This window comes from Melanostigma gelatinosum (genome assembly GCF_949748355.1).
Source record: "Melanostigma gelatinosum genome assembly, chromosome: 4".
Lineage (NCBI taxonomy): Eukaryota > Metazoa > Chordata > Actinopteri > Perciformes > Zoarcidae > Melanostigma > Melanostigma gelatinosum.
In genome coordinates, this window is record NC_136637.1 from 25,152,718 (window position 1) to 25,172,806 (window position 20,089).

General features: G+C 41.4%; 4 protein-coding genes across 8 annotated transcripts in view; all 4 read right to left on the minus strand.

Annotated features, from left to right (window-relative positions):
* The window catches only part of LOC306776453 (very long chain fatty acid elongase 4-like), a 6,590-nt gene extending 5,024 nt beyond the window's left edge, over positions 1-1,566 (minus strand). The window contains exons 1-5 of one of the 2 annotated variants that reach the window (XM_079267151.1): positions 1,342-1,566; positions 1,113-1,170; positions 407-594; positions 165-245; positions 1-25 (exon numbers count right to left, since the gene is read on the minus strand). The exon at positions 1-25 is cut by the window's left edge and continues 32 nt beyond it. In XM_079267151.1, the coding sequence (XP_079123277.1) occupies positions 1-25; positions 165-245; positions 407-594; positions 1,113-1,170 (352 nt within the window). In that variant the 5' untranslated portion in view covers positions 1,342-1,566. Of the gene's footprint in view, positions 26-164; positions 246-406; positions 595-1,112; positions 1,171-1,254 lie in introns of both variants that reach the window. The other variant, XM_079267150.1, reaches the window with a different exon arrangement.
* A 698-nt stretch (positions 1,567-2,264) lies between these two features.
* On the minus strand, positions 2,265-7,231 carry LOC306776454 (very long chain fatty acid elongase 4-like). 4 transcript variants are annotated; one of them, XM_079267153.1, is made up of 10 exons: positions 7,221-7,230; positions 6,914-6,981; positions 6,766-6,823; positions 6,066-6,253; positions 5,802-5,882; positions 5,603-5,659; positions 5,399-5,513; positions 4,511-4,638; positions 4,240-4,413; positions 2,265-2,928 (listed from the first exon to the last, which is right to left on the minus strand). In XM_079267153.1, the coding sequence occupies exons 3-9, from the start codon at positions 6,821-6,823 to the stop codon at positions 4,249-4,251; spliced, it is 792 nt and encodes a 263-aa protein (XP_079123279.1). In that variant the 5' UTR covers positions 6,914-6,981; positions 7,221-7,230; the 3' UTR covers positions 2,265-2,928; positions 4,240-4,248. The 4 variants fall into 4 exon arrangements, with proteins under 4 accessions (XP_079123279.1, XP_079123278.1, XP_079123281.1 ...); XM_079267152.1 differs by having other exon boundaries at positions 6,914-7,231; XM_079267155.1 differs by lacking the exon at positions 6,766-6,823.
* Positions 7,232-7,392: 161 nt separating this feature from the next.
* mutyh (mutY DNA glycosylase) lies at positions 7,393-12,582 on the minus strand. The gene is given in 16 exon segments (XM_079267143.1): positions 7,393-7,915; positions 7,917-7,945; positions 8,031-8,081; positions 8,442-8,591; positions 8,679-8,824; positions 9,101-9,283; positions 9,358-9,433; positions 9,535-9,679; positions 10,294-10,391; positions 10,487-10,600; positions 10,761-10,832; positions 10,924-10,965; positions 11,071-11,144; positions 11,220-11,259; positions 11,795-11,937; positions 12,412-12,582. Coding segments are annotated over 16 exon segments (1,590 nt in total). The 5' UTR covers positions 12,533-12,582; the 3' UTR covers positions 7,393-7,809.
* Positions 12,583-13,062: 480 nt separating this feature from the next.
* armh1 (armadillo like helical domain containing 1) lies at positions 13,063-15,888 on the minus strand (the record flags this gene model as incomplete). The annotated part of the gene is made up of 11 exons (XM_079267262.1): positions 13,063-13,093; positions 13,211-13,292; positions 13,399-13,476; positions 13,568-13,697; positions 13,920-13,992; positions 14,227-14,343; positions 14,534-14,618; positions 14,776-14,972; positions 15,159-15,325; positions 15,426-15,494; positions 15,683-15,888. The coding sequence occupies 11 exons, from the start codon at positions 15,886-15,888 to the stop codon at positions 13,089-13,091; spliced, it is 1,209 nt and encodes a 402-aa protein (XP_079123388.1). The 3' UTR covers positions 13,063-13,088.
* Positions 15,889-20,089: the final 4,201 nt, after the last annotated feature.

A 20,089-nucleotide genomic window follows, 5' to 3' on the forward strand; every position in this document is an offset into this window, starting at 1 on the left:
AGAACCACCAGCAGGCTTTGGCCATCTGGAGGAAAGGAAACGTAGAAATGTGAGTTTTACATATTCACTCCGTCAGTAGGCTGATTTTAATGTTAATTATGGTCCACATGTAGCTCGGGAAAGACAAACGTTCTGCACAAAACACATCAAAGACACCTGCTTACCCTCAATGACAGCGGGCTGGTGCTGTAATCTACAGGCTGACAGAGGAAGCTGTAGTTGGAGAGCCAGGATGTGACCACGAACTGGTGAATATTCATACAATTACTTCATGAAAAAGAAAACAGCACCAACATAACGGCTTACATCGTAAAACAGAAATTTCTGAGAGGAAACAGAAGCTACCGAGCTCACGATTGATCTGGTTCCTTTCTCGAAAACAGAACAAACAGCAGCACAAACACACCTCATAGCACATGTGGGCCGACAGGCCGACCATGGCGAAGTTGTAAACAATGAGGAAGACTTTGAGGTCGAAGGGTTCTCTGTGTTTCATCAGACGAGGGCCGGCCCAGACCACACAGAGGTACACCAGGAAGATGAGTGCCACGGAGACCGGGGAGTAGACCAGCGGCCATGGGTCCGTCCTCTTGTCTGGAACATTACAGAGCTTTGAGTCAGGGACCATTCACCAATGAATGAAACGTATTACAGGACACACCTAGAATTACAAGTTTCAAGAGCTGCCTTGTAGTGCCCACACTTTTATCACTATTTTTCTGTACGACTCTGCACAGGAAACGTCAGGTTTTGTCTTGTTGAAGTTCAGCGGAGGTGACGTGTGTGTGTGTGTGAGAAGCATTGTGAATCTAAACCATGTCACAATAAAACAATTATACATTTGAGAAAAAGAAAGGTCGTTTTTTGTTTTTTTTGTCTGACAGTGAAAGCCCCCCCCCCCTCCGCACACCACCTGTTCCTCCCTCTCCTTCACCAGTTACAAGATAATACCATTTTTTGAAAAGTGTCATGGTGGCTTCACATGTGACAAGCCACAAAGCAGTCATTGTTAAGACAATGCCGGGGAGCACATCTGCATCTCCAAACTCCCCCCACACACACAGTATTGTTCTTTAGACTGAACTGTATATGAATAATAACTAGTATCATACCTCCGTTCTCCACTAAGATCTGGTGCACAGAGAGGACGGTTTGCCACGCAGAAGCCATCTGGAAACATGAAGAAAAGTTAAAAATGACCGAAAGAAGAAGAAACTGAAATCTGAAGCATTTAAACATAAACGAACTACTCACTGTCGCAAACCTCGCAACCGTTGTTTTAGCGGTAAACGTCAGTGACCACTATCTGTCAAAGATAAGTAGCCTATTATCAGAATTCACCTTGCGGCGCGCGCTGCACCCAAATCCAGATTTTCCGTGCTTCGTTGAATGAATGAATGGCGATCGGAGCGACCGGCCACACCAGAAACAGATTGAGTTAATTAAACGTAGTAAACTGAAAACTACGGCACGCGGGTCGCTACAATGGCAAGTTGTCTCCCATCTGCGTAACTTTGAGAGACAGTGGCGAAAAGGTCCTGAGAACTGATTTGAATCACTTCCTGTTTGTCTTCACGACTGCGTTTTTTTCCTTTTTTTTTCCTTCTAGTTTTACAGAATCAGTTGGTTGTTACATGATTAGCGCAGCAGGGGGCGCTGTTTCCTGCACAACAAATGTGGCCGATTTTCAGTATTACATTACTTTTCATTTGTTGCTTCTATTTTGTATTATTTCATGCAAGTAGTTGTACCATCTATATATTTTTTATTAAATAAATTCACCCTCTTGTCCATGACTGAAAGAAGAGAGAGACAGACAGATTAACGACTGAATTATTAAAGATGAAGCCACCCAGCAGTAAATAAAGTAATTCAAATTAGCCCCACCAGCAGCTGCAACATTAAATTGATGCATCAATAATTGTGATCCAGTAATGTAAAAATATGTCATTCTGAAAGGAGTCATTCTGCCGAATAAGTATTTTTACTTTTGGTACTGAAGTATATTTTATTCTTTACTTTTACAGGACTTTTAATCGTAATGGTAAAAAGTATGATTATGTCACAGGGTCAGTGGTGAAAGAAGTATTCCGAACTTTTACTTCCACCACTGGCCCTATGAAATACCAAGTTATTAAAAAACCAAACCTCAAACAGATTAAAAAACAACTACATTAAATACTGGTTAGTCATTGTAATGTGGAAAATATTATATTCTTTTGATAAAAAATAGTTTTATTCACTTTCTCCATAATAAACAAAGATAAAACATCTCAATTATCTGGCATGAAACCTGGTGATTTTCTTGTATTTGGGCTTTATTATCCAAAGTTACACTCGCTGGACTCTTTGCCCACTAACATGACATTGTTACCGTGGTAATACGCATGACAATTATCTTACTGCTTGTAAAACGTCTTAGACTAGTCACAATGTAGTGATTAAACCATTATATACATTACATTACAGTCATTTAGCAGACGCTTTTATCCAAAGCGACTTACAATAAGTGTATTCAACATCGGTTTATACAATGAGGTCACTACAAATCAAACTACACCGCTAATTCAATAAAAGTCCCTAAAGGCACATCAAAGCAATATACTATCAACTATAACTATTAAAATGATTTGTTTGTATTTTGTACTTAATTACCAGAGATGGGACCATGATGATACGACAATAATCTATGACAATATGGCACATGTACATGAGGAAACATCATGAAGGACTTTCAAACACACAATACCATCAAGATTCCTGTTTAACGGACTTGAAGAATGTTTTTAGGGACCGCTGTTTGCTGACTGCTGACTGCTGTTTGCTGACTGCTGTTTGCTGACTGCTGTTTGCTGTCTGCTGTTTTTTGCTGTCTGCTGTCACATAGTTTGGTTATTTTCTGCCGGTGTGGTTCTGCCTTTTCCCAACCTAAGTGAGACAAGTAGAGACAAATGATGACACGTGAAATCTATTATTAATAAAGGCTTATAGAATAAGACAAAATCTATATACAGTACATATAGTCACAAAGCGTCACAATCTGCAGGGGAGTTAACATATCGATCTCATTCAATCAAGGCTACACACGAGCTGATGTGGACACTCACTCACTCACTTCTTTCCCAAACAAACTCAAAGACTACAACCGCCCGTCTTCTTCAAATAAAACTTACTTTAAGAAGATAATGAACTTTAACTGCAGCTCCAAACTGCAGAGTGAAATAAGGGAAAGGTAGATTTCCGTTGTAAAAACGTGCTTTCTGTCCTCTCCTGGTGCTGCAGGTTGGCCTCCTGCTAATCTCAGTTTCACATCATGTGCACATGCAGGTTCTTCAGTGTTAATATTTAAACTTCAAACACTATAAAACTCCTGAATAAAAATCAAATGTCCTCTCCCTCCTCTTCATGCATTTTTTTCTCTATTATCTCAAACTTTTAATCTATTTCAGACTGAAGTCTAGAAAACAACACATAATTGTGCCGGTAGCTTTAGCAGTTTCCTTGTTTTTTGCATTTTAAATGAACCTCTTGAGGAGGCTTTGAGTGAGTGATGAAATAACTGTTACATCACTGATCGTTGCTCTTTCAAACTGGAAGGGTGCCACGATGTTTCCGCGATCAGTCAGCTGATCTACTTCCTCAATACGCAGTTATTGCTCTACACAGCAGAGCTTGACCCAAAAAGCCTCATTTGAGAAATTGACAACGAGCTCTTAAACATTGGTGTTTTCTTTCTCGGTATACATTTATATTTTCCAGTATAGTCTGTGTTTCCTATCCTATATTTGCAGGGTGTTGACACAGTTTGATGCATGTGTTATAGCTTCACGTGTAGTGAGTGTGTGGTCGAGCAACAGAGCGAGAGAGAGAGTGAAGGTGGATGCACTGAGACAGGGGCGGATCGATGGACATGTTCATGTGGGTGGCAAGAGGCTGGGATGGAGACGTTAAGGTGTGGCAGCTGCCACCCTATGCCACCATGGTAGATCCACCCCCCCTGCAGAGAGCAGTAGAGTGTTTATTGGTAGTAAACGTAGCGACCAGGGTCTGGAAGCTGAAGCAGGTAAGTTATCTTGCTATGTTTTTCGTGAGACAAACATCTGAGGCGGAGGGCATGTTTATCCCCCTAGTGGACACTAGCAAGTACTGCAGACACAGGAAAAAGAAATCCCTCCAGCAGACACCACTTCAGTCAGCTCCTCTCACAAAGCCTCATTGTGTTTGTGTGTGACGCCTCACCACTGCATCTTATTTCTGCTTCTTCTTGTTGAGGTAGCTCTGATAATAGAAGTTGCTGAAGAGGACGACGAGGGTGACGCAGTAACTGAACACCACCGCGTTCATGGAGTCGGGGAAGTCGCACTCCGTGAACAGGTTGTAGCCGGTGTGAAAGAGGAACAGCAGGAACTGCAGCTGGAAAGGCATTCGGGGAAAACGATTAGATCAGTTTACTTCTCAAAGATATTGTGAGAACGGTCACGGTTCTTCCTGTACAGAGGAGCCCACTCACCAGCTGCAGAGAGGTGAGGTATCTCTTCCACCACAGGTACTTCTGCATGTGAGGGCCGATGGCAGCCAGGCCGTAGTAAGAATACATCACAACGTGAACGAAGGTGTTGACCAGGCCGATGAAAAACGCTGCAGGACGTGAACAGAAGAATTGTAAAAACAGAGCGGCATTAAGAAAATGGGCTTTTTCAATGATTCATGTGAGTCAGTAACACGTTTCAAACATCTGAAAAAATGACAATTCAAGTACTGATAGTGAATGATGAAATACAATAAGTAGGAAATGAGGCAGAAGATAAACAGTAAAATGACACAAAAACAGATATTTTTACAGTTTAGCTTTAGAGCATTTCAGTCACATTGAAGAGTGTAATTAAGCTCATTTTATTTGTGTTCATGATCTGTGCAATGGACCAGATCACTAAGACCGCATGGAGAATTAATAAACGTACTGAATGGCAGGGAAGTTACTCTGATCAGCGACTTAGTTTTGTTCTTTTTTTTGTCAATTTTTACAACCAAAATAAGTTTGAGTCAGCTGTTTTGCTGCAGAAGTCACTTTTTTTCGGTTTTATTTCAATTAGGATGCGTGCTTTTGGTTTAAAGTTCATCGTGCAATCGTGCAAAAAACACTCGTCTCTCACTCGAGCCGTGTCTAATCCCTCACCCCATCCCCGAAGGAACATTTGAAGGAACATTTGAATACATAAAACAGTGGAAGTCAATGGCCCGGAAAAATAAGATATAAAACAGACAAAACATTCTGTAATTTTGGTCTTTTCGTGGGGTTTGTGGACAATAAGAAACATACTGAACCAGACTTCTCCTTTCTGCAACAATATCCTGCCACAGGGTGATGATATCATCATGACTAGATTAGTTGACTTACACTGTCCACCGGCAACATACTTGACGCCCGCCCACCAGTTGAAGATCATGGTGCCGTGGTGGTAAATGTGAAGGAAGGTCAGCTGGCTGTTCTTCTTCCTCATGATGAAGAAGATCTGGGCATAGATAGGAGAAGAGGAATCTGCTACAGTTTCTGCATACTTTGAATTTCACCGATACTGCAAACATTTGAAGGAATACGCACCGTGTCAGCGAGCTCTATCACCTTAGAGAAGAAGAACCACCAGCAGGCTTTGGCCATCTGGAGGAAAGGAAACAACGTAGAAATGTGAGTTTTACATATTCACTCCGTCAGCAGGTTGATTTTAATGTTAATTATGTTCCACATGTAGCTCGGGAAAGACAAACGTTCTGCACAAAACACATCAAAGACACCTGCTTACCCTCAATGCCAGCGGGCTGGTGCTGTAATCTACAGGCTGACAGAGGAAGCTGTAGTTGGAGAGCCAGGATGTGACCACGAACTGGTGAATATTCATACAATTACTTCATGAAAAAGAAAACAGCACCAACATAACGGCTTAAATCATAAAACAGAGAGGAAACAGAAGCTACAACCTGTGGAACTGAACATCTCCATCATCACTGAGCTCACGATTGATCTGGTTCCTTTATAGAAAACAGAACAAACAGCAGCACAAACACACCTCATAGCACATGTGGGCCGACAGGCCGACCATGGCGAAGTTGTAAACAATGAGGACGACTTTGAGGTCGAAGGGTTCTCTGTGTTTCATCAGACGAGGGCCGGCCCAGACCACACAGAGGTACACCAGGAAGATGAGTGCCACCGGGACCGGGGAGTAGACCAGCGGCCATGGGTCCGTCCTCTTGTCTGGAACATTACAGAGCTTTGAGTCAGGGACCATTCACAAATGAATGAAACGTATTACAAGACACACCTCTGGCTCGATGTTTTAATGATAAGAGCTGCCTTGATGTCCCAAAACTTTCAGCAAATTATTTACAACACTTGTTTCACTTAGTCTGCAGGAATTGCAAGTATTTTTGTCGTTTGTTTTATTCCGGTTAGGTCAGGTGACATATGTGTGCAGCTTTGTGAATGGAAAAATGTTTTACGATTTCAGAGGGAAAAGGCAGGTTTTGCAGTACAATGAAAGAGTCCTCCCCGATCATGAACAAAAGCGGCATGGTGACTCATCACGTGACAAGCCACAAAGCAGTCATTGTGAAGACGAGCTGCATGGGCATCACATCTGCAGCTCCCACACACACACACAGGCTTGTTCTTTCCATTGGGAATCTCTTCTATGAATTCAATATTTGATTCTAGTTCACTGCGAACTAAAGCGAAATTAACTGGTTATTTAGGAAACATCACCATACCTCCATTGTCCACTATCCTCTGGTGCACAGAGAGGACGCTTTGCCACGCAGAGTCCATCTTGAAACATTGAGAAAGTTAATGCTCGAAAGAAGAAAAACACTGAAGTCTGTAGCATTCAACATGAACAATCTACTCAGTGATGCGCACCTTTCCACCGGTGTTTCAACGGTGAACGTCAGTGAGCACGCTGGAGAACCTTTGGACTATTACGTCACCTGGAAAATAAGTATTAGCAAAGTTCAACTTTCATAACGCGCTGCAGGCAAAGCCGGACCATCTGCAAAGAATGAATGAGGACAGACTGGCGCAACCAGCTGCACCAGAAACTCTGCTGGTGATGCGTGAAACCCAAGTAGACAAAACGAATTCACTGCACAAAAGGTATTGCGGAGTTATGTCCCATCTGACTGTCAAACGACCGTTGAGTAACTGCCGACCAGATAAGAATCGCTACCTATTCGTCGTCGCCATTGGCATTCTTGTTTTTTTGTGATAGGATCAGTTGGTTGTTACATATTCAGAACAGCAGGGGGCGCTGTTTCCCGCCATTTTACCAGAGTAAAAACACACGATGAACAGCAGTTTACACGTGAAACCTGGTGTTTGACTTATTGTGTCTGGGCTTTATTATCCAAAGTTACATTCGCCACACGTTTTGTCCAACAACATTAAATTCTTGTTGCGGAAATAAAAACATTTCATTTTATTAAACAAGTATCTTACAAACTGCTTGTAAAACATGTAGACTGGTTATAATATGGTGATAAAAACATCAACAATGAGGTCACTAGAAATCTAATTAGACAGCTGATTCACTCAAAGTCCATACAGGAACATCAGAGGAGCATATACAAATACATACATATATATATATATATTTTTTAAACGGATGTTAAAATAATTTGATGGCATTTTTGTATCGAATTACCCGTGATGGGACCATGATACCACAAGAATTCCTCATTGTGGCTACATAGGGCTGATGTTTTGACAATAAGGCACATGAGGAAACATCATGAAGGACTTTCAAACACAGAATACCATCAAGATTCCTGTTTAACGGAGTTGAAGAAGGCGCTGAGGGAGAGCTGTCTGCTGCCGCTGCCTGCTGCACTCAGTTTGGGTTGTTTTGAGGTCTGTTGATTCTTGTTGTTCTTTGTGCTTCTGCCTTTTGCCACCCTAAGAGAGACAAAGGATAACAGGTGGAATCTGCTGTTAATATAGGATTATAGAATAAGATACACACACAAACAGGTACACTTACCTTGGAGGTTTGCTCCTTTTGACTGTCCACAGAGTCACAAAGCTTCACGATCTGCAGGAGAATCAGCACATCGATCTCATTCATTCAGGCTACACGTGAGCGGATGAGGACGCTCACCCACTGCTGCAGTCACGACTTTCTGAAACAAACTCAACTGTCCTTCACATTCTCTGAAACTCAAAGGAAAAGGGAAGAAAGTAGCACTTTCAAAACCGTGAAAGGGGAAACTTGAACTTAAAAGCACTGAAATCCTGTGATGTGATACGGGGGAGCTGTACAAGTGTCTCTACACACCAGAAATACATTAAGTCAAAGCTCATTGCTTTCGGTCGACTCTCGGTGCTGCGGGTACTGCTAACCTCAGGTACACAGCAGGGCTTCACACACCCGCTGGGTAAACAACATAAATACCTTTTTCACTCCTGTGGACACAGCGGCCTCCTGAAGAGCGGCCCCGGTGAGCCACTGTGCATTTTCAGTCGCTGTTTGCGTGTCAGCGTCCTTCAAACACACACTGTGAACCACGTACGTCTGGTGGATGTGGGAGAAGATGTGAACCACCTGCAGACAGACAATCCATCAGTGCAGAAAGAGGCAATTCGCATATTAAAGTGTGCATGAGGGATAGGCGGTTGACGTCAAGCTTACCGCCCCTACATACTGGAAGAGGCTTTCTGTCAGATGGGTTCCCAGTAACCCGCTGATCTGAGCACACAGAGCCCTCTTCTCTTTCATCCCGCAGCTCTTCTCCCCCTGCAGAAGACTCGGAAACTCCCACAAGCCTGCCAGCAAACCTGTCAGTACACAGGCTGTTTAATAAAACTCTCATTTCACTACTTTGTATACTGCTGGGTAGCCTGTGAATGTGATCAATAAAGCCTCATCTTAACCTATAATAATACATCTGAATGTATTTGTTGATCATTCTGTATTTATATTATCAATCTCAATCTGCAAAGTAACTAGAATCAAACGTTATCAAATAAGTGTAGTGGAGTCGACTTCATTCTGCAGCCACATGTCGACGAACAGATTCCCCGCCAGTGGTGGGACACACTGCGGGCACGGACCTTTGTGAGGCCTCTGTGTGAGCAGGTACTCGTCCTCTCCGTCCTCTCCAGGTCTGACCACCACACAGGTCAGAGTTCGCTCCACGCGAGGCGGCTTCTTTGCCGGCTTTCTGGGGAAGTTCTGAACACCCAAGTCGTCGTCCCAGGGCTCCGAGGGGCACAGCGGACATGTGTCGCTGGCCACTGATGGAGAAGAGAAAGTACTTTAATATAACATCGTGAGCTCCGGGGGAGAGACGAGAGCTCAGGGTACTTACTACAGTCTTCTATGTCGGGTAGGGTGGACGGCTTCCCCGAGAGCTTCCTGGAGTTTTTCTCTTGTTGAACATGAACCTGCACATTCGACATCATCATGTACACCGGGACTTGGACAAATCCCAAGCTTTTCACTGTGATTCAAAGCATTAATAATCTAGTATTATCGATCCTTTTACCTTGCGAAAAGAGTGGCAGTGAGAGCGTACGGGACACTGGCTGCACAGTGGTGCTTTGGGGGTACAGACCCGCGCTCCCAGCTCCATCATGGCTTGGTTGAAGTCCCCGGGTCTCTCAGGGTCCACCAGTGTGTTGGCTTGCCTCCTGAAATAGAGCAGAAAAAAACCATTAAAAAGCTGGAATATTTTAGCAATTCATCCCTCCTGATTGAATGAAGATTTCGTCATTGAAACTTCAAAATCTTAATACAATTTACAAATACTGACTTGGGTTTTAAATATGGTTTTTTTTCCTGCGCATTGATCACATGAAAAGCTGACATAATTTGACTCATCTCAAATCCAGTTTTCTGTTTTATATTTTTGAGGAACAACCATCAGTTTTTTGGAACAGGATTATTTATTTTTTTTGCATCTAAATATCTTCAAGCCAATAAAATCTTTGAACTGTTGCCTGGAATCATCTGAGACAACACACATGAATCATTCTGTGGCGACTAAACAAAGCTGTCCTTTCCAGACAGACTTTGAACAGGACACCACTGATTACAGTCTGTTTATAAAAGCCAAGGAAAACTGTAAGCAGAGTTCATAATTCACCAGTGCAGAGGTGTGTTTGAGTGTCAGGACAGACATGGATGTTTATTGCATGTAGAGCTTTAAAAAAACAAGAACAATCAACAACATCACAGTAACATGCATAGACGTTAACGTAGGAGCTGGGATCAAAATCACTGATGACAAGAAGTTCGATCTCACCAAAGAGCCTCCGTTACTGCAGGACTTGTGCTGTCGGCTCCGATGGCCCTCAGGCGACACAGCACCCGAATCACATTGCCGTCCACCGCTCCAGTAAGCTATGCAACAGAGATCTATTCAGTCATAAACGAGGCAGCACACCTATCAACTGTGGCCGAAGAGCTTTTTGCTCTGGTCCTTAATAGAAACACACCTGACCAAGAGCAATGGAGCCCACAGCTGCAGCTGTGTAGCGTCCCACTCCAGGCAGCTGTTTCAGCAGGCTGTCCACTGTGCGGGGCATCTGTCCCCGAAGCTCCGACAACACCTACACACACACAAGTGAGACAATCGACAACCTGCTCCCATATTTCACAATGTTGGTCAATGGACTACATAAGTGTTGTTGACCCGAAACCATACCAAGTCATTATTCAAACACATAATTCTAAGTCGGCCGGAGCAGATTTACTAAACGCAACACAAACCTTTTGAGCCCCTTCATGCAGTCTTTTCCCTCTGGAGTAGTAGCCAAGACCCGCCCACATCTGGTTCACTTCCTACACATGAATGAAATCAATAACTTAGGTTTGAAATCAATACTATTTTCAAATCACCATCATCTTCAGGGACCGCTCCTTTAGTCATCACCTCCAGCGTCGCAGCAGCAAGATCCTGCAGCGTGGGCCACCGCTGGGACACAAGTGAAGAGAGAGTTTCTAATTATACAGAATTAAATGAATTTACAGTTAATGTGTCACGAGGATTCCAGTCAGTGTCATGAACAAACACACCTACCTTCATCCATTTGTTGTAATAGTCTATTACTGTGGCAACTTGGGTCTGCTGCAGCATGATTTCTGAAACCCAGACTGAAAAAACTGTCTTATAAGGAGTGTTGTCAGCTGTTTAATGTGTGTCATTTTGACAAGAAACCATCTTCTTACCTGCATATGTCCTGATGTTGAGGTCTGACTCTGTCACAGCCTGTAAAAGACACACAAGGAGCCAGACAGTTACAGAAGTCAGCAGCAAAATGTATTTGAATCACCCAAAAGAAAGGCCCGCCTAAAAGAATCATATCAGTTTAAGTGTACGATTTATTTAGATTTTTTTAACCTTTACGTTCAAAAATCTGAACTATCCCTTTAATTAATATGACATATTATTATACTTCAACTGAAACTGTCAAATACTGTCAGATATCTTTAAGAAAATATATATTTGTTTAATTTACTGTGACTACGTAATCCCTGTTTGTTGTTTTACTTTTAGGATTTCTATTGTGATGAGATAAAAAAACAACCAATAAAACCATGAAATTAGGTGTGATGGAAATCTCAGCGATAAATCATCACTGTCAAATAAAAGAGTGGGTTTCATGCACGCTGTAGTAAGCACATCTCTGAACCAAACTCTCTACAACGCCTCCTGTACTTTCATAATGATGCCTCATTCAAATCTGTCTCGAACAACCAAATACTATTAAAAAAAGGGTGGAAGAAATGTTTCTCTTCTTTACCAGAGTCCTCCATGGCAGCTCCCTCTTCTCCTTGTCGTACCAGCTGAGGAGCTGAGAGCGCAGCAGCAGCACATCTGCAGGAGCGTGGAAGGTGTGGAAGGTGTGGTATGTGGGCGACGGTGAGGAGGCATTCGTGGTTTCTTCTGGAGGACCAAAAACATCATTCTCAATCAAACTAAACGCACTTTTTACATGGCAAATTCCACTGATGTTAAAGCAATAAAACAACATGAGAACATCAAAAGATTAGGTGATTATGACACCCTTTGACATGTCATTTTTCACAACTGCTTAATAAATGAGAGATCATTTAAAAATGTATCAGAATTTATTCCCTGCAAAAGTGCGTAAAATGTAACATCATACTCCACAGGATTAATGTGGTCATTATGAAGCATTACGTAATAGAAAACCTTTCTGCACAGTTTCAAAATAAAATGCAGAAATGTGTGATGTGTGCAAATTTAATCTGAGGGTTCAAAAGTAAAATGAGTTCTTACATAAATCTCATGCAGACTGATCTCATGCTGGTTCATATTTGGGAACATAGTAAAGTGGATAGATTAGTTAACGTTACCCAAAATGTTTTAGTTAAATAACATAAACATGCAACCTGCCTTCTTTCACAGCTTTCTTTGACCTCTTCTGCTTTGGTTTCGCTGATTCTACCACCTCCAGTCCGGCTCTCTTTCGTTTAAGCATCGCTGAACGCAACCGGCTCATTTTCAAACACAGCATGAAGCGACTTATTTCATTTCTCTGCGAACAGCACGAGCGCACTTGTTTACTTCACGGATTCATTTTGGCTCCCGCCACGTTCAATGACGGCGGTCGCTGCTCGTCCAATCCGCTGAGAGGACAGAGCGGAAGTGAGTTGGACGTCATCTCCGGTGGGAGGGTCTAAATAAAAGTTACTTAAACGGTCTGTGAGGTTGCGTTATTGATTATCATTATTATTATTACGACTAGATTAGAATACATTCATTTTATTCGTGCATATTAAAAATAAACAAAAGTGGAAAATAATAATAATAATAATAGGTGTAATTAGTCTGATAATTCAGTAAAACTGTATTAAAAATGGACATATAGACAGTAACAGAGATAATTTTTTAATAATGAGATAGTTAAGTCCAAATTGATCACCTCTTAAAAAAAATACACAAATAAAAAAGGTGGACAGCTAATTTAAATAATTGAAAAAACAAAACCAAAAACAAACCAACTAAATTGTATTAATTTGCATCATTAAAATGATTTGTCCTTCCTTTCAGCCTTCAGAGTTGTCACCATCTCAAACTGGAATTCAAAGATTGACAAGAAAAAACAAACAAACAATTATTCTCACCTAATACAGACAACCCATGAAAAAAACCCGTCTGACCCGCCTTAATATGAACAAATAACAGTCATTACCTTCAGTTATGGTAACCTTGTTCGTGAGCAGGATTTCTGCTTGAATTTCATCCATATTCATGTACAAAGTGTCAGCTTGGTGCTGTAGAAAGACAGGGATTGAATCCGTTAGCCTTCTAGAAGCTTTCACATTGACCTTTTGACCTTTTGACCTTTATCATATCATTTCGTAAGTTATTAAAGCTTACCATAAAGGCTGCAAACAGTGTGCTGCCGATGCCTCTCTGCACATGTTCCTCAATAACCGGGTATGAGCGGACAAAGTGCTGGGCAGAGATGAAAGTATGTATGAAAGTGTGTGTGTGTGTGTGTGTGTGTGTGGATGTACAGTGTCTGAAAGCAGGTATGTAGGCCTACCTCCAAGGCCAGACTGGCTTGTATTTGGGCATCAGCGTGTTCTCTGTTGCCCATAGCGTACAGAAGATGTTGGATCACTCCGAGAGAGAGGAGCTCATGAGAAACCTCCTGACTGTCTTTGGCCAGCAAGCTTCAACACATCAGTCAACACCATAAAAAGATATCTTGACTGTATGACAACTTCTAAACTTCGATTACACTGAGATCATTAAAGCAATATTAATTCAATATATATCTTAGATTTTGTTTTTTTTTTGTTGACGTGATAAAAACATTACATTATTCTTACCATTTTTGTTGTGTAATAAAACATTCATTGCATGTATAGCAATAATGGACGAATACAAGGTACCGTATAGTTTTAGCTGCAGCAGCTTGTTGCACGAACACAGGTAGAGATCCAGTCATCTTGATCCTCTCAGATTCTGATGGGATTGTATGAATCAACTAACTATGTTATGGTTTCTTGTTAATGTGACAAATGTTGTCACATCATATCAAAAATGGACTAAACGCTAGCATACCAATAGGTGGGTTTTGGGTTGGTAGAAAATTACATATTTTAATCATAAATTGCAGGAATATAAGCATAACTTGGGTGGTCAAAAAGGATATTAAAATAGTACATTTTTAGAAAAACAACATACTTATAGTATCACCTTTCATATGCATGGTGTGCTGCACTTCTTCTTTTGTGGGCCTCAGCAGAACCACGAGTCCATTGAGCAGCAGCGGCCTCACATCATGACCCCTCAGGTCTAAGATCAGATGTATAGCTGCCAGAGACGTGCACAGGGAGAGAAGAGTGTTAGACAAGATATTAAAAGGTGTTATTTATGACAGGATAGCCAATGGCACAATGGCTGGTGGTTTTATATGTCATTTTAAAGCAGGTTACAGCATACAAACCCCCCAGCCACAGTAAAGGTTTACCACCATGTGTTTTTTAACATTTTCTCAGCTTACCTCCATCCTGAACCTCCAGGTGCAGGGACCTGAGCATATTCAGCAGAGGTTCCACAATGCTGTGATGGGCTGTTTTCATTTTGGACTGTGAGAGAGGATAGTGGGAGAACTATTTCTACTCATATGTTGAATATGTATCACATTTCTGCCAAAAGATCCATTGTGTGAAATAGCAAGGAAGGATGCATGCTCTGAGAGCGATGAAAATACATGTTTGCATTGCTAAATGGCTTGGTGTGTACCTGGACAGTGTGCACGGTGTGCAGGGCCAACTGCTGGGCCTTAGGGGAGGTACAAGTCATGAGAGCAATCAGACCTTTGTAGATTTGGTTTTGATGTTTGGGGTTTCCATGGGAGAGGGACTCCAGGAGGGCCCAGGCTGTCTCTTGGGTTTCATCTGTGTTTGACTTAGGCAGGCACTCTGCTATGGCTGTCACACCTGCAAGAATGTAACCAAATAGAGAGGGCAAAACTGACATGGCTCGCATAGTGCTGCACTGATCATCCAAATGGTTGATGGAGAAGTTTGTATTTCCAGGAAAACGTTTTTCATTTGTTGATGTATTTTTGATGTTAAATGTTTTCTGTGAATATGAAAGGAAGTGTAAAAAAACATTTTTCTTACCATGGCTTTCACATATTATCTCTTTGTACTTGCGACCAGCATTTGAGATGGTGAACAGAAGACGAAGGGCCTCTGTCTTCTCCTCCTCTTTGCTCTGAAAGTGGCCCAAGATGTCCAGGAGAGTGAGAACACCTCCATCCTCCAGGAACTCCACCAGGTACTGATCACTGAGGAACATGAGAAAAGTGGGTCAGAGAGAAAAACTGCACGATGAGTCACATATACAGTCCTCTGTCAGATTATGATGCAGCGTTTCATTCCACTTACTGGCTTGATGCAGAGAGGAAAATCCCAATCGCTTTAAGTTGCATTCCCAAGAAGGTTCCAAACACGTACCTGAATATTGTCTTAAGGACGAGATCTCAGTTCAGAGTCGATCCAGCACAGGAAGCTAAAGCACAGTGTACAGAATAAATACACAATAACACGCATGTTTAGGACGTGTGTATATTGATAATAATTGATAATAAATATGCTGTTTCTATAGGCCTTCTGCTCTTATGCAGGAAGCATACAAAGGATACGTGAGTCTCATCCAGGTGGTGATTCGAGCCAGAAAGAGGCTGGCCACCTGAGCAAACTCCAGCTCCAGCTCATAAAACGTCTTCCCTGTGTTTTGAGTCAGGAAGGTGTTCAACATGCGGCTGCGGACCCTCCCGTCACCACGGTCCCACTCTCGAAGAAAACCGAGCACTTTGCCGATGTTGGCTGGGTCTGCCTGTGTTGACATCGTGCCTCTTCCTGTCCTCCTCCTCCTTTTATAGTTCCCTTGCTTCTGTCCACGTTGGCGAACTGAAGTTAAAACTATAGTCTGGAGTCCAGACTATGTCGCTGCTCTACAAGTGGTTTGTTACAAAGCTATAACTAACTGAATTTATGTCTTCAAAAGTAGTTATTTTCAGAGCTTGATTTGCTCCTTGCCCTCTCCCTCTAGCTTTGTTTATAGCAGCTGCTTAGCAACACCCTCACAGTCTCCTGCTGCGGCTCAAGTATTGGTCGGGACTGATATCATCTCTTTCTTAAAGTATACTCATACTTATTTAAGTATTCTTTCTATCTTAATGTAGCCTGCATTATTTGTTCTGTAAGGAATAAAGGAGTATATAACTTCATAGATATGCATATTTATTCATTATTATTTATTTATCTATTTTTAGTTCGTTAATTCATATTATTCTATTTGTATTATATATATTGTGGATTTTTATACTTTATTTGTGCTGCTGGAGTGAAAAAATGTCCCCTTGCGGGATGAATAAAATATCTATCTGTCGAACAATCTATCTTATCTCACCTTCCAGTGCATCTTATACAATATTCAAATGCAGTGGTGGAAGAAGTAACCTTATTGAGATTAAAAGTACAAATACAATAGCCTAGAAATGCACTTTTACAAGTAAAAGTATTATTGATATAATTGATTGAGTATCATTGATGCATGCTTTAATGCAGTTGGTAAATGTTGCTTATTTATTTTAACTATATATACTGCTGGGTAGCTTGTGACTTTCACAAGAGATCAATAAAATCTATCTTTAAATGAAATCTTTATCCAATTAAATACACTATCATTTTTTATTGATTATATTTTGTTTGTTAATCTGAACTGCATATAGCTAGTAACTAAAGTTATAAAATAAATGTAAAAAGTACAATATTTGGCACTGAATTGTAGTGGAAAAGTATAAAGGAGCACCAAATGGAAATGAAACCTTCAATTAGATTATTACTTTCCACCACTGTGCACATCAATATATGTTTTCTGGATGGATGGATGGACAGACTGACAGGCAGACAGGCAGACAGGCAGACAGGAAGACTGACAGGTGGCATCAGAGTTCAACCATTTTCCTGGGAAACACCTCTTTTGTGGGTGGTGATTCCTGGAAAATAGTTGGTATTTAAGTTTCACGATTCATTTCTTCGATGAGAGGCCTTTCTTCATTCCTATTTTTAAAAAGAAGAATAACTTGGGCATTATTTAACAAATATCCTGACCATCGGCCACTTGAATCCAGAAACGTAGTGATGTTGCTTGTTTTCCTTCTTTCCCCAGTGCACTGCAATCAAAATGAAGGAAAATACTTTCTTATTGTTCTGCATTCTTTTCGTCAGCTTGTCTGCTGGTGAGTAAATTGTTCTTATCATGTGGAGCTGTGTAACATATGTTTACTGTTAACGGATTATCTTATTTTATCTTACTTAAACAGCGAACAAAAAAACAACTTTTCCCCCAGAAACTTCCCAGCCTCCCTCTCTTCAATGCACCACCGCCACCCATGAGACAAATAAATATGAATGTTCACTGGCTTATCTTCTTGAGTGCATAACCAATATTCTCTCATCTCAATATCTCAATATATCTCTCATCAGCTGGGGGAGCTGTTTGACAGTGGACGTGACTGCGACTTGAACATTACAGTGGCGGAGCGCAACAACACTTTTGAGACAATCTGTGCTCACAGCCTCATCCTCTCTATGAACTCACTCCTCAAAACGTCACAGCCGGACTTCAGCAGCCTCAGCATCGAGGCCGCCTCCAACTGCAGTCAGCACGCCAACAACTTTGTTGTGTGTTTAATGTTTAAATTTCAGATACTTCTACACAAGAAAGATCAAAGTCAACCGATCTTCTGCCCATTGCATTCTCAAGATGGCATTCGACTGGGATCTGATAGAAGTTCAGAATGAGGCTGCAAATCTTTTCAGACTGTTTCTTCCAGAGGATCCCACTTTCCAGACTCAGATCTCTTTCTATGAGTATCCAGTTCATACGGCTGATGAGGCGCTACAGGGGGTTTGTCTTCGCTACCTTGCGTGGAACTGTGAGGCCCTGATCCAGTCCCCAGTCTGGACGGATCTTGCATTCGATCTGGTCAAAGCTCTTCTGTCTCGCTCAGACCTTGTGGTGCATAATGAGGCCGCCATCCTGAATGGACTGGAGAGATGGGCGGCTGCCCAAGACAACACAACTGTTCCTGAGATCCTTCTGAAGCTCATCCGTTTCCCACTGATACCAGCCGAGGACTTATACACACTTGACGGCTCACAGTACCATGCCAGCCAGTGGTTTCAGTTTAATGCTCTCCCCTCTGCGACGCTGCTCAACGACCTGAGGGAAGGACAAAATGTCTACACACCCAGGATTTACACTGGCATGCCGTGGAGCTTCTCCTCAGCTACCACATCGTCAAAGCTTACAAGGATTACGGGTCCTACAGGTTTAATGGCCAGCGCATCAATAGTCTGACATCTGATTTCCAAACACCGGTTCATAACAGTGCCTATTCATGCCGCTCAAAGCTGTTCTCCTACCAGGTGGTGGTTCGTCCTCACTGCTCGACAGATTCGTTTCTGTTTCCTCTGGGATCTAAGGCAAAGAGAATAGGGACAAGGATGATTTATACTCATATCCTTTATAACTTTAACTATAAAAAGTATTTTTCACCAAAGCTCACACATGTACAACTAACGTTTGACCACATCAATGAAGAAGGGGAAGAGGATAGTCAGTGAATGCATTGTATTGAACCTCATGAGATTCTGTCTGCACGTTCTATATACCGTAAAAAAGAAAACCAACTCAATTAAAAGATATGTAAACATGCAGTCTACTGTTAAACTTAAAACAATTTCATGCAAATTTCTCATTTTTAAGAAAACTTAATAAATAAAAAAAATCGATGACAATTTCATATATATTTCTTTTGTGCCATTTTTACAGTTTTATTTGGTTTTTATATGTCCTTTTAAAGTCCTTTTCAAAATAATATGTACTTTTACAACATGACTGTATTATTACAAATGATGAATAAAAACGATTTTAAAAAGCTCTTTGTTGTCTTAGAATGACAAGTATGAGCCCGGAAACTCGTTTGAGCTTTCATGTCTTCTCTTCCAAAAACAGAAAATCATGTCAGAACCACAAACATGTCTCAAAATATTGAGAAACCCCAAGGTCTTCTAATCTGTGCGACTGGACAGCCTGGAGACACTGAAGGTTGCAGTGACCCTTAAAAAATGGGGAGAGAAGAAACATGTTCAGGGAGGACAAGTGTTGTTGCTGTTGCTAGCCTGACGTGTAAATAAGTTTAGACTTTGACTCCCGTGGTATTAAAAAAAACACAAGCATACCTCAAAAAAATGTAAGGTCTTCTAATCTGTGCACCTGGACAACCTGGAACCACTCACATGTCAAAGAATGCATGAAGGTTTTAACCCTTTCGTTGATCCAACACGGCTGACAGTGAGAGCTCCATCTCATGTAGCCTAACATTGGCCGTGTTCATGGTGGTAATGATGCCCGACAGGTCATAGGTCATAGGTCATAGACACACACTAAGCCAAACATCCCACTCCAGTAAGACTAGAAATGGATAAAACACCGAATGCATTTACACAAACGAAACAATGCAATAAGGGATAAACCTCAGGGTGCCATAATGTGCATAACATTAAATTAAGACCGACACGCATCAGTCAGTTTGACTGGGTAAATACAATGATGAGGCATGATTTACAGCAATCATTAAACATTCCAATGGCCGAGCTGTCACTTATCGCACAGCATCTTCTCCTGTTGATTCACAATTATTTGATCACTGATGAGCAACTAGTTTGTCTTAAAGATAATACAATAGCAAGACAGTCGTGGTGGAACAAGTACTGAGATCTTTTACCTAAAAATAAGTAGCAATACTATCGGCCAGAAATACTGTATAATAAGTAAAAGTCCTAAATTCAAATTTTTACTGAAGTAAAAGTACAAAAGTACGAGCATGAAAATACTCATTACACAAAATGGCTAATTTGAATGAACAACGTCTGGATCTTCTGGCAGTAAGTCCCGAAAGTTTACTGATGGCTTTGCCTCTTTTAACATCCAATATCTACTTGAAGAGAACAGCTGAGGTGCATCCACTGCATCTAAA